Source organism: Cherax quadricarinatus, chromosome 18, assembly GCF_038502225.1.
Source record: "Cherax quadricarinatus isolate ZL_2023a chromosome 18, ASM3850222v1, whole genome shotgun sequence".
In the NCBI taxonomy this organism is placed as follows: Eukaryota; Metazoa; Arthropoda; class Malacostraca; order Decapoda; family Parastacidae; genus Cherax; species Cherax quadricarinatus.
In genome coordinates this window covers 36,153,268-36,167,846 of record NC_091309.1, presented here as the reverse complement: position 1 = coordinate 36,167,846, position 14,579 = coordinate 36,153,268, and the positions used below count along the sequence as shown (strand labels likewise).

The 14,579-nt window shown below is 39.6% G+C and overlaps 1 protein-coding gene across 12 annotated transcripts in view; it reads left to right on the top strand.

Annotated features, from left to right (window-relative positions):
* Window positions 1-14,579, top strand: part of Zir (dedicator of cytokinesis) — a 353,738-nt gene that overhangs the window by 208,420 nt on the left and 130,739 nt on the right. For all 12 annotated transcript variants that reach the window (XM_070086406.1, XM_070086403.1, XM_070086405.1 and 9 more), the window contains 2 exons: window positions 8,673-8,821; window positions 13,203-13,381. In XM_070086406.1, coding sequence (XP_069942507.1) covers window positions 8,673-8,821; window positions 13,203-13,381 — 328 coding nt within the window. The remainder of the gene's footprint in view (window positions 1-8,672; window positions 8,822-13,202; window positions 13,382-14,579) is intronic.

Here is a 14,579-nt window from a genome sequence, read left to right as displayed (position 1 = left end):
ATCTGCCGTTAGGGTGGTGATGTAATTCTTTAGTGTGTCAGGATCACTAGTCATACCTGGGAGCATATCAGATGGGTTAAATCCTATGAAGGTAGTAGAGGTAGAGAGGGAGTCAGTCACGGTTGGTGTTGTAGTCGAGTCGCCTTGGGTGAGGGGGAGTCAGCCATTATTTGTTGTTGGTGATGCGTTGCTCTGGGTGGTGAGGGGGGTGGATGGTCACCGGCGTCCTGCTGGGTCGTCTTATGGAATAGTCGATTTCTAGGTGCTGCCTTGCTGTTCTTAGTGCTGTTTCTTCTATGAGTTGGTCTCCTAGTAGTACAGGAGTTGCTGTGGTTAGTTGAAGAAACTTAATTAGTTAAGAGCTTGGGGTAGGTAGTCATCTGGCAGCGGGGCTGTGCTTGGAGTTTGTGGGGCAGTCTTTGCTTCAATCGGTAATTTTTCGGTTTGTAGGTATCACTGTTGTTTATCTTGGGTCATGCTGGGTTCTACGTACGTTAGTGCAGTTATGATTGCAATTAGGCCATCATAGAAGCAGTGATGGGCTCTGCAGGTGAGAAAAATGACAGAGCTTGCTGCCTCTGCTGCCGCTGCCGCAAAATGCTTATCTTGGTCATTTACTATTATATAGAAATACATGTATACAGAAAGTATTTATAGGTTTCAGCAATGATTTAGACATGCTGGAGTATATATGAAACTCATTGAAGCATGATGTTCAGACGAGTGTCACTAAACTGCTGACTTTGCAGCAGTGGAGTGACACTTGATGAACGTGCACTGCTTCAGGGAACCCTGGCTTTATTTGTTTTCACTGTTACACACAAACATGTCTGTCTAGCTCTGCTTATCTGTTTGTTTAGCTCTGCTTATCTGTCTTTCGGTCTGCCTGTGTGTGTCTGTCTTTCCATCTGCTTGTCTCTCTGTCTCAGGGAGCGGCTTGTAATCCAACAGGTATTACACACAATGCTGTCGTCACGTCTGATTCCTGATCAAGTGAAAATGCGTATTACTTGCCAGTCATGCTTATTATGCCTTATATCTACAAGCACTGTATAGCACTGCCTGGAATTTTTGGGTTATCCTAGGTAATTTACACTATATATATAATTGTACTTATATGTACCTGTGAGAGACAGAGACAGAAAGAGATACAGTGGGCCCCCGGTTATCGGCCATAATCCGTTCCAGAAGGTCAGCCAATAACCGAAATGGCTGATAATCAAATTAATATTTCCCATAAGAATTAATGGAAATACAATTAATCCGTTCCAAACAAAAATATTCACAAAAAAATAAATTTTTAACAATTATGTAAGTATTACATACCTTTATTGAAGGCTAATGATGGCTTCTGAAGATAGGGGGCAGGAAAGAGGGAAGAGTTGGTGTTTGGAAGGGGAATCCCCCCTCCATAAAGACTTCAGATGGCAAAGCCTTCTCTGGGGTTACTTCCCTTCTTTGTCTTTTAATGCCACTAGGACCAGCTTGAGAGTCACTGGACCCCTGTCTCACAAAATAACTGTCCAGAATGCTCTGTTTCTGGCATCTCTTTAAGATTTCCTTGAAGTGGGACAGGGTTTTGTCACTAAACTACTACTATCAGCGTACCAGCCGTACCCACCAAGGTGGGGTGGCCCAAAAGGAAAAACGAAAGTTTCTCCTTTCAAATTTAGTAATACATACAGGAGAAGGGGTTACTAGCCCCTTGCTCCCATTGTCACTAAACATGTTGCAGATATGGCTTGTTTCAGCTTTGTCAGGGTGGTGTTTCTCTACAAAAGTTTGCACCCTAGTCCATATTGCACACACCTCTTTAATCTCTGAAGAAGGCACCTCCTTCACTCCCTCTTCCTCCTCCTCTGAAGCCAGTTCCTCAGCTGCAGTCTGTTGCTGTTTGAGATGAAGCTCTTACAGCTCTTCAGTGGTTAACTCTTCCCTGTGGTCCTCCACCAACTCTTCCACATCCTCGCCACTCACCTCCAACCCCAGGGACTTCCCCAGTGCCACAGTAGAGTCCACAGGGTCGGCAGGGTCAGGGTCAGCCTTAAACTCTTCAAAATCTCTCTCTTGGACACAATCTGGCCACAGTTTTCTCCAAGCAGAGTTCAAAGTCCTGGAAGTCACTCCCTCCCAAGCCTTTCCTATAAGGCTTATGCAATGGAGGATTGTGAAGTGATTCCTCCAGAACTCTCTTAGGATCAACTGAGTGTCCGAGGTCACTTCAAAGCACTTCTTAAATACTGCTTTTGTGTAGAGTTTTCTGAAGTTAGAAATGACCTGCTGGTCCATGGGCTGGAGGAGAGGAGTGGTGTTAGGATGCAAGAACTTCACTGTGATGAAACTAAAGTCCCTAAACACTTCGTCTTGCAAGTCTGGAGGATGTGCAGGAGCATTGTCCAGTACCAGGAGGCACTTCAGTGGCATTTTCTTTTCCAGGAGGTATTTTTTCACACTTGGGCCAAACACATCATTAACCCACTCTTTAAAAATTTGCCTTGTGACCCATGCCTTATGATTAGCTTTCAACATCACAAACAATCTGTTCTTCATGACATTGTTTTTCTTGAACACACTGGGATTTTCTGAGTGATACACGAGTAAAGGCTTCACTTTGAAATCCCCACTAGCATTACCACACAACAAAAGAGTAAGCCTGTCTTTAATAGGCTTGTGTCCTGGCAGTGCCTTTTCCTCCTGGGTAATGTAGGTCCTGTTTGGCATTTTCTTCCAAAACAGGCCTGTTTCTTCACAGTTGAACACTTGTTGGGGATTGAATCCTTCAGCCTTTACATAGTCCTGGAATTCATGAACATACTATTCAGCTGCACATTTGTCAGGACTTGCAGCCTCACCATGCCTTACAACAGTGTGTGTGCCACTATGCTACTTAAATCTTTGAAACCATCATTTGCTGGCCCTATCTATCAAACCATCCTTTGCAACATTAGCATCTTTGATTTGTTCTTTCTTTGCCAGGATGGATGTAATTGTTGATTCATGACTCAAGAAATCGTAATGACACGATTGCAGAAATATACCTAGTTGGATGAATCTTATTGTGGCTAGCTGGTCTAGTGGCTAACGCGACGGGCTGGAGTTTTGAGACTCTATGACCGCGGGTTCAATCCCGGCCGGGGGTATGGATTGTTGATTTATTCTTGCTGTACATCCTGGCAAATTCCATCACCTTCGTACCACTCTCAAACTTTTCTATCATTTCATGCTTAAATTCCATGGTGTTTCTCACTTTCTTTACCACAGGAACTTTACTAGGAACTTTCTTTGGAGCCATCTTGACTTATTTCACAGTTGCACTGCAAGAAAAACCACTAAAAACAATGGTAAACAAGCAAAATGTTTGGATGTATGAGCAGAAGCTTCCTCAGCCACCGAGAGACAAAGCCAAACTGAAGCGCAAGCTGCCCCAGTCAGCAGATGGACGCATCCAAAACGGCCGATAACCAGGCACTGAAAAACCCACCAATAACCGAGTTAGCCGCTAACCAAACCAGCCGATAACTGGGGGTCCACTGTATAGACAGACAGAGATATAGACAGATACAGAGACAGACGGAGACAGAGACAGATATAGGTAGAGACATACAGATAGAGACAGATACAGATAGAGAGACAGCCAAAGTCAGTCAGCCAGCTAGTCAGCCACCCAACCTGCCGAATACATATTACGTATGTTCTAGAGTCGTTTCTCTTTACTTAGGGCATAGGTTATAGGACGTTCTGGCAGAATGACACTACCAGTGGTATCAGAAATGAAAGGATGTTGCACAGATGTTGCATATGGGTTATTATCAAGGTTTTTGATATTTCCTTGACCACTTGTGGCCACATCCATCTCAGAGCCACTAAACTCTGGGTCAACATCACTTTCCTCTTAAAAGAGGAGTGTGAATACGACATAACATCAGTGAATCCCTGGTATTTGCCATGCTATTCGCTCTAGTTGGCACTCAATTGAACTGGTGCTCCCACAAGGTACTAAGTGGTCCCAGATTTTTTAATACTGCATACACTGAGTGTTAAGACCCATTCTATACTGACTAGGCATCTCAGGTCAATCATGCCAAATTTGGAGGCAGGAAAATTAAATGTAGATCTACCTTTGGAGCTCTAGCAGTACAAACATAGATCTGCGTTTGGACTGTTTAAAGGTTAATAATTATCTTGAACCGTGTGCATATGTCCTTTTCCACAGTTTGTTGGTTTCACCATACTATTTACAATGACTTGAACTTTTATTTACAAGACTGTAACTTATGAATGTACGAACAGCAGGCATGTGAGCATGATAAAAAGGAGTAGGTGGAGACGAATGTTTTTTTTGGGGCTTGATGAGCTGTTGCAGCATGAGCAGGGTAATGTTTTGTGAAGGGATTCAGGGAAACTGGTTAGCCGGACTTGAGTCCTAGAGGTGGGAAGTACAGTGCTTGCACTCTAAAGGAGGGGCTTGGGATATGTGCTGTTAACCCTTTGAGGGTCGACAGGCCCTCTCCGAAACTCGTTCTCAGGGTCGGCCAAATTTAAAAAAAAAAAAAATTATTTTCTCTTATGAAAAGATAGAGAATCTTTTCCCGATCATAAAGACACCAAAAGTTTGAAATTTGATAGAAAACTTACGGAATTATGCTCTCGCAAAGTTAGCGGTCTCGGCGATGTTTACGGATCGGCGATTTTGCCCACTTTGAGCCCCATTTTCGGCCAATTTCACTGTACTAGTCGACAAAAAACATGAATATTTCGCTAGAACTCCATTTTTTCTATCGAATGGATGCAAGAAACCACTCATTTATGAAATTCAACTATCCAGTACAGTGGTCAGAATTTAGCAATTTTGCCAATTTCACACAAATTTCAAAAGATGCCAATTTCGGAATAGGGTCCAGAATAAACAAGAAAGACATTCCTGGCACTAAAATGACATTTCCTCTAGTCATTAGTCATGTCTCAAGTCCCCTCTTATATTCTTTTGCTTTCCACTTTGAATTTTTATTTTCACAAAAAATATAAGATTTACTGTTATGCAGACTACTGCATTAGTGTAAAAAATGGTATAAATATTATTGGTGCACTTGTGAAAGAATATTAGACTCACCAGTTGATGTGTATTGCACTCTTGGCACGATTTGTTTACTTTTGAAGTTTGGTAAAAATCGAACATTTCTGCTACATTGAGTTCAATTTCAAGGCACCTTTCTTTGTAAAACCAGTCAAAATCATCTCAATTTCTGTAATATGTCTTCCATTCTATAAAATGAGACCAAGAAAACTAGAATACAACAATAAATACCATACGAAAATACACTGCAAAGTCGCTGATTTATTAAAAAAAAATGGTCAAAGTTTTTTTTTTCTCATTATGCACTGTGTGCTGCAGGATTTTTTTTAGACTGTGCACACTGACCACATAGACCCATTCTTTCATATGAAGGCCTACCAGCTTTCTCCCACTAGATTTGAGGCCGCTAGAATTTATGAGTACTAGTACGTCAAAAACCCCTACGCGTAAAACGTACTAGTACGACGAAAACCCTCAAAGGGTTAAGAGCAACATCTAAACTGTTGTATCTGCATGTCTCTGGCAAGACAGTCATGGAGTGAATGGTGGTGAAAGTGTTTCATTTTTGGGTTGCCCTGCTTTGATGGGAGACAGCCAGTGTGTTATATTTTTTTAAAAGAGTGGTGGTATGTAAGGCATAGACTAATTCACTAAGAGGAAGAAAAGCTATTAAGATGGTTTGTCATGTGGAAAGAATGAATGAAGCAACATAGGTTGGAGTAATAGGGTTGGATCATTAAGCATGCCTTTAGGTACTGCTGGCTGCATGTAGTCCAACATATGGACCACAGCCTGGCTCATCTGGCACTGACTTTAAGTATCGGTCCAGCTCCCTCTTGAAGGCAGCTGGGGGTCTGTTGGTAATTCCCCTTATGCTTGGTGGGAGGCTGTTAAACAGTCTTGGGCCCCAGACATATATTGTGTTTTATCTTAGTGTACCAATGGCATCCCTACTTTTCATTGTGGGTATTTTGCACCACCTGCCCAATCTTTTGCTTTCGTACATATGAAGTGAAGTGAATCTTGGAAACTGGGAAACTGACAACAGGGCTTAATTTTTGGAAATAGAGTATCTGGTCTCTGAAAGTTGGGTGGATAGGTTGTAGTTTATTCTCTATAAGGGTTACAATGTGGGGTTTACAGGTTTTGGGTATTGTGTGGTTTACATGTTATAAAATACTAATTACAGAGGGGGCCACTAGGATGCCTAGCATGGCTAGGCATTTCAAGCAGACTTAGATTAATTCTTAACATTAAATCCTTACAGATTATGGTATTAAGGCTAAGTGACTACATCATAATTTGTGAGTTTAGCAATGTGAATGCTTTTGTTTTGGCACAATATAAAGTGTGTATATTGGAGTATCATAGGCAAGCTTATGACTAGTTAGGATTTATTATTTTAAGATTAAGATTAGTATTTCTGGGTTTATAGTCAGTGGGTGAGTGAGTGTAGTTGTGAACCACCAGGTGGTTATCATGTAGTTAGTTGTTGGGGTGGATCAGGGAGATAAGATGTTTTCTAACTGTAGTTTTGAAAGTGATGAATGTGTCTGCAGTTCTAGAGTTTTCAGGCAGGGTGTTCCAGATTTTAGGTCCTTTGAAATACATTGAATTTTTGTAAAGGTTTAGTCGAACACGGGGAATGTCATAGAGATGTTTGTGTCTGGTGTTATGCCTGTGGATCCTGTCACAACTATCAAGAAAGCGTTTTAGGTCAAAGTTAATATTGGAATTTAAGGTCCTGTAGATATTTTGAGCAGCTCCTCGTTAACAGTGGTGTTGAGGGTGGCAAGATTAGGGTGGGAGATGATTTAAGTTGTGTCATCAGCAAAGAGAATGGGTTTCAGGTGTTGGGATATGTTTGGAAGATCATTGATGTAAATGAGGAAGAGCAGGGGTTCAAGGACACTTCCCTGCGGGACTCCAGTATCAAGTGGCCATATTGATGAGGCTGTGTCTTTAATGGTGACATACTGATACCTATTAGAAAGGTAGGATTTAAAATATGCAAGTGCATGGCCTCTTATGCCATAGTGGTCAAGTTTGTGGAGTAGGATGCCGTGGTCTACTGTGTCAAACGCTTTTCTTAGGTCAATAAAAATTCCTAGCGGATATTCCTTGTTTTCCAATGCTGTGTAAAGCAGGTTTAGCATTTTTATAATTGCATCATTAGTGCTTTTATTTTTCCTGAATCCAAATTGGCAGGGGTTGAGTATGTTTTGTGACGTTATAAATGAATCTAGTCTCCTGTGCACGAGTTTCTCGAAGATTTTGGATAGCAATGGTAAGTTTGATATTGGCCTATAGTTGTTTAAGTCTGTAGGGCCACCACCTTAATGTATTGGTGTAACCCTTGCTGTCTTGAGTAGTGTCGGGAAAGTGCTAGTTTCTAGTGACTTGTTAAAAAGTAATGTAATAGCATGCGAAAGGACATGGGCCGCTCGCTTGTACAATAATGGTGGGATGTAAGTCAGATTCCCCGAGGTATTTTTAAGTGACTTTATGATCGCGGTGACTTCCGTGGGCTCAGTTGGTACAAGATAGAAGGAATTTGGGAAATTCCCATCTAGGTAGCCCCCGGCACGGGCATTGGTACGTGGGATTTTACTGGCGAGATTAGATCCTATGTTTGAGAAGAAGTCGTTTATCTTGTTAGCTGTATCAGTGGGATGCAGTGGTGTTTCATGAGGTTTAGTTAGAACAATATTCTTGGTTTTTTTCAGTTTGTGGGTCCCCAGAATCTGGGAAAGTGTTTTCCAGGTCTTTTTTTATATCTCCTCTTGTGTCAGTGAATCTGCTGGAGTAGTACAGTTGTTTGGCTTTCTTTATTAATTTGGTGAGAACTGTTGAATATTGTTTAAGAATATCTTCGTGTATTAAGCCCTGTGTATATTGCTTTTCATATTGGTGCTTCTTATCAATGGATTTCAGAATGGTGCTGGTTAGCCATGGGCAACCAAGCCGTTTGTTTGTGATCTGTTTCGTTTTTATAGGACAATATTTGTTGTAGAGTCTAAGTATTTTGTTAAGAAAAATGTCTGTCCAATCATCAATACCATTGGCATTGGAGAATTCTGTAGGCCAGTCAACAATCTCTAGGTCTGCTGTGAAATTCCTTATTGAGGCCTCGTCATGGAGTCTAAATGAAACTTTGTTGTATTCGAGTGGTGGCTTACTAATGTTTATTAAGAGGAAGGTTGGGTAGTGGTCAGTAGTGCTGTCTGTGATTATCCCTGATTTAAGGGGGGCTAGTATATTGGTCCATATGTGGTGGGTCAATACTGGAGTGTAATTTTTTTGGATGGATTAGTAAAAAGTTTCCTTATTAGTTAGGTGCTCAGTGATATTATGGGTAAATAAAATAATTTGTGTTTTAAAATACTCTTTTTAAAATCAAAATTACAGAACAGGTGGGGGCTTGAACCCATGTCAAACCAGTTCTAAAGCCAACAAGCTAATGTGCTGCCCACTAGTCCATTTTGGCCTAGCATGATTCATCATTTTAGGACTCATCTTTTTCCTTTCTGAGATTTGTTTGCAATCATATTTTTATGATCTTGTGACTTTTAATTAATTTGATGCTTTGACTCATCAGATTGGATCAACAACTAGTCAGTCATCATTCATCTCAACTGTGTTTGGTGGAAACCGCAGTGCATTCATGATGTTGTCCAGCTCCTTCCGCAAGCAACACTTCTTAGTAGGACTTGTATTATCAGATCTTGCTACGGCTCTTGAAATCAAGTAAGTTTGGAAATCAAACTTTTGGACTTCCTCTTGTATAATTCATGTTTTTTTTTTTTCAACAAACCAGCCATATCCCACTAAAGCAGGGTGACCCAAAAAGAAAAACGAAACTTTCTCTTTTTAAATTTAGTAATTTATACAGGAGAAGGGGTTACTAGGCCCTTGCTCCTGGCATTTTAGTTGCCTCTTACAACACGCATGGCTTACAGAGGAAGAATTCTGTTCCACTTCCCAATGGAGATAAGAGGAAATTAACAAGAACAAGAACTAGAAAGAAAATAGAAGAAAACCCAGAGGGGTGTGTGTATATATATGCTTGTATATGTATGTGTAGTGTGACCTAAGTGTAAGTAGAAGTAGCAAGACGTACCTGAAATCTTGCATGTTTAAGAGACAGAAAAAAGACACCAGCAATCCTACCATCATGTAAAACAATTACAGGATTCCGTTTTACACTCACTTGGCACTACTGTAGTACCTCCCTGGGGGGTTGCTGTCTACCAACCTACTACCTACAATAATTCATGTTACTTTTACAAAATACCTTATTCAGACTTCAGAAATATCTTATGAGGTTGTTTCTTCTGCGAAATGTGTTGTTAGATTCTTTTAAAATACAATTTAGTGATCGCATGCCATGGCCTACAGCAAATATTAAGTTACAGAAGTCCTTGTAAATTAGAATTTTTTTTTTTTTTTTTTTAACAATTTGGCCGTCTCCCGCCTAGGCAGGGTGACCCAAAAAGAAAGAAAATCCCCAAAAAGAAAATACTTTCATCATCATTTAACACTTTCACCTCACTCTCACATAATCACTGTTTTTGCAGAGGTGCTCAGAACACAACAGTTTAGAAGCATATACGTATAAAGATACACAACATATCCCTCCAAACTGCTAATATCTTTAGAGTGCAGGCATTGTACTTCCCATTTCCAGGACTCAAGTTCGGCTATATAAAAATAACCGGTTTCCCTGAATCCCTTCACTAAATATTACCCTGCTCACACTCCAACAGATCGTCAGGTCCCAAATACCATTCGTCTCCATTCACTCCTATCGAACACGCTCATGAATGTGCTGTTAAAAGTTTATTATTTTCTAGAAAATGTTCACCAATTGGCAACATAAATTACTATTACCCCATTTTTTTCAGACTCAAGACCTGGAGTTTTCTGTTAATTTCAAAATAAAAGGTTTTAACACCAGTAACAATTACTAAAGTTATTAATTTTTACTGTATTGGACATTTTTCAGCAAGGTAGGATGTGAGATTGTAGACTGAGTCTCCTATTTCACATCTGTTTGTTCCTCCTATGAAGGGAAAATATTCACCATCTCTCATTCAGTAGCTGTCTTGCATGAAGTGCGTGGACATCACAATTCAGATGGCACTCCAGACTTTAGCATCTGTATTTTTGTTACTGTAATTACTAGAAAATGGTCTGTATGTCCTCTACTAATTTATTAGATGCAGTTGCTCGCAGGTATAGATGTTATGAGAACTGCATAATTACCTTATAATGTGTGCAAGAGTGGCAAGCTGATTGGTGCCACATTGACTGCAACTAAAATTTTGGCTGTTTTATCTTAAGATAATGTGTGTTTCTTGCTGACAATGAAAGAGAAGCTAATGTTTGTTTTATATTAAGCTGCAATCATTTAAACTGTTGTAGTTATTGTATGATCCATTCATAATGACATGTTTACTGTTTAAAAGGCAATACCTAGGATATAACCAAAAAACTAAGACAAGGAGTTGAAAGATTGCTTCAATCCTTACTTAGGGCAATGGGATTAGATATAACTTAGTTTCCAAAAACAGATTACAGGCCACAAAACAACTAGAAGTACATACTGCTATAGATTAGCCTAGATAAAATCTATACCTTGGTACTGTTTAACCCTTTCAGGGTTTCCGACGTATGTACTAGTATGGCTTACGCACCAGGGCTATTGACGTACTAGACCGCCTAAATTCTAGCACCTTCAAATCTAGTGAGAGAAAGCTGGTAGGCCTACATATGAAAGAATGGGTCTGTGTGATCAGTGTGCACAGTATAAAAAATAATCCTTCAGCACACAGTGCATAATGAGAAAAAAAACTCCGACTGTGTTTTTGGTTTAAAACAGCGACTTTGCAGTGTATTTTCATATGGTATTTATGGTTGTATTCTAGTTTTCCTAGTCTCATTTCATAGAATGGAAGACATATTATAGAAATTGAGATGATTTTGAATGGTTTCATAATGAAAAGTACCTTGAAATTGAGCTCAAAGTAGCAGAAATGTTCAATTTTTACCAAAGTTCAAAAGTAAACAAATCATGCTAAGCATCCAATACATGTCAACTGGTGAGTCTAATATTCTTTCACAAGTGCACTGATATTATTTATACCATTTCTACACCATTTGTACACTAATGCAGTAGTCTGCGTAACAGTAAATCTTCTATTTTTTGTGAGAATAAAAATTCAAAGTGGAAAGCAAAAGAGATGTAAGAGGTGCCTGGGGACATGGCTGATGAACAGAGAAAATGCTATTAAAGTGCCAGGAGTGTCTGTCTTGTTTATTCTGAATGCTATTTGGAAATTGGCATCTTCTGAAATTTGTGTGAAATTGGCAAAATTGCCAATTTCTGACCACTTTATTGGATAGTTGACATGGGTAAATGGGTGGTTTCTTGTATTCATTCGATAGAAAAAATGGAGTTCTAGCGAAATAGATATGATTTTTGTCGACTAGTACACTGAAATTGGCCGAAAATAAGGCTCAAATTGGGCGAAATCGCTGATGCGTAAACATCATTGAGACCGCTAACTTCACGAGAGCATAATTCTGTAAGTTTTCCATCAAATTTCATACTTTTGGTGTCATTATGATCGGGAAAAGATTCTCTATCATTTCATAAGATTTTTTTTTTCTGAAAAATTTTCAACCCTGAGAACGAGTTTAGGAGAGGGCCTTTCGACCCTGAAAGGGTTAAAAGCTTGACTATGTTTACTGGTATACCAAAGTAATGGGGTATATATTAATAAATAAAAAAACTTTTTGTATGATAAATGGGAGTCTTGGTGATGCATTCATTTTTTAACACACTGGCCATCTCTCACCTGCTAAAGAAGAAACACTTTCACCAACACTCAATCATTGGCTTGGCAGAGGTGCACTGATACTACAGCTCAGATGCCCCTACAAACTACAATATCCCCACCCCTCCTTTAGAGACGGGCATTATACTTCCCATCTCTAGGACTCAAGTCTGGCTAACTGGTGTCCCTGAATCACTCATAAATGTTACCTTGCTCACACTCCAACAGCGTGTCAAGTCATAAAAATAATTTTCCTCCACTCTGAACTAACATGCTCACACATGCCTGTTGGATATTCAAGCACCTTGCATATGGATATTCAAGCCTGTTGCATACAGGCCTTCTTTACCCCTTCTCTCCAACCTTTCCTAGGATGACCCCAACCCAGCCTTCCCTCTACTGCAGATTTATACACCCTCCAAGTCATCCTATTTTGCTCCATCCTCTCTAAATGTCCAAGTCATCTCAACAACCCCTCCTCAGCTCTCTGGTTAATACATTTTGTAACCCTGCACCACCTCCTAATCCACAAACTATGAATTCTGTGTGCAAATAATGGTCTGATATATTTCTTGCCCTTGTATAAACATGCATGTTGCTGGGCTAAAAAATTAGTTCTTACAGATTAACACAGGGTAAGAGGGCAGTGCCTGCATTGTGGAAGAGAGGTGGAGATGTTGCATTTGGAGGGTAAATTGAATTGTGATGTCAACACACTTCTGGCATGACAGTGATTGACTGAATGATGGTGAATGTGTTTGTTTCTTTGGGTTATCCTGCTTTGGCAGGAAATGGCTGTGTGGAAAAAAAATTGCAGTGCTTAAGGATTCAGACATCATAATTTAAAAAAAATATTTTACTGCAATACCTGTTTCCGGTGAGGAATGCTGGCATGTTTCACCTTGCCCTTCCTTATTTTCATTATATACTTTGTGATAGTCATCTTTGTTATATTAATGAATTTATAATCTTTGTTTACTGTCCACAACAGTTCCTAATAATGCCTCTAATGATTTTTCACATTATTTATTTATTTATTTATTTATTAATTTGAAATATACAAAATATACAAAATAAAACTCAATTTGCTTTGTAGCTTACATACAAATAGTTATTTTTATTGCTACAATGTGTTCATGATGTGTAAAATCAAGTAGCTAGATATTTTGATTATGTATTAAATTGTGATGAGTTTTAAAAGTTGTGTGCAGGTAAAATTTTGGAAAAGCAATTGTCTTTGATATACCTTGCATCATTTAGCACTTGTTATTTTTCTATACTTTTTTCAGTAACCCCACCATTATTGGAAGAGCAGTAAACAGCATCAGAAACCTGCTGACGAGTCACGACACAGACGATCGGTACACTGAGCCAGAAGTGAAGGCTCGTGTGGTAGCACTATACCTGCCACTCCTCAGTATTGTCATCGATGCTTTACCACAACTCCACACCTTTGCCAGTGCCAAGTGTACGCTTAGCTACTTTCCATATTTGAAGAGGATAATTGAGAATTCCTTCTTGGCAAAGAAATGTATATATAGTACACATGTTAGATTGGAGCCACTGGAGAAAGTTTTTTTTATGACTTGCTGTGCTGTTGAAGTGTGAGCAAGGTAACATTTATGAAAGGATTCAGGGAAACTGGTTAGCTGGACTTGAGTCTCGGAAGTGGGAAGTACAATGCATTCACTCTGGAAGATGGGGTGGGGATGTTGTAGTTTCGAGGGCCATCTGAACTGTGATGTCAGCACACTTCTGGCAAGACAGCGATTGAATGATGGTGAATTTGTTTCCTCTGTTTTGAGCCACCCTACCTTGGTGGGAGGTGACTTGTTTGACTCAGGGATTTGTATATTGAGAGGTTGGGAAGTATTGTGCCTCAAAATATGTGTGCTGAGAGGTAGTGAAGTATTGTGCCACAGGATTTGTATACTGAGAGATGCATAAGTATTATGCCACAGAATTTGTGTTGAGAGTGAGAAAATGTTGTGCCACAGGATATTTTGAGCAGTGGGAAAGCATTGTGCCACAGGATTTGTATCGAGAGATTAGAAAACATTGTGCCACAAGATTTGTGTATTGAGAGAAGTGAATGCATTGTGCCACAGGATTTTTATGTTCAGAGTTTATATACCTTTGATAAACCTGTGACTGTTTCAAGAGTTTTTCTATCTTTGCAACCCAGCCTGGGGCCAAGTTTTCTTGTTAATTGCCTGTTCAACCAGGCTGTTGCTGTTAGTGGCCCACAGGCCTTCATGTCCATCACAGTCTGGTTAATCTGGCACTTGGCAGAGGTAGTGATCCAATTTCTTCTGTGAGAAAGTATTGTATCTCATGATTAGTGTGTTGAGAGGTGAGGAAATATTGTGTAACAGGATTTATATATTTAGAACTGGGGAAGTATTGTGCTACAGGATTTTCTTTATATTACTACTGTGCAGATAAAGTTTTCATGGATATTGTATGTAAATAATGAATAATATTGTAATTTTACATTAAAGTAAAAGTGATTTTATTTAAAAAAGTAGTAAGGTGAATTTTTTTTTTTTTAGCAAGTCGGCCGTCTCCCACCGAGGCAGGGTGACCCAAAAAGAAAGAAAATCCCCAAAAAGAAAATACTTTCATCATCATTCAACATTTTCACCTCACTCACACATAATCACTGT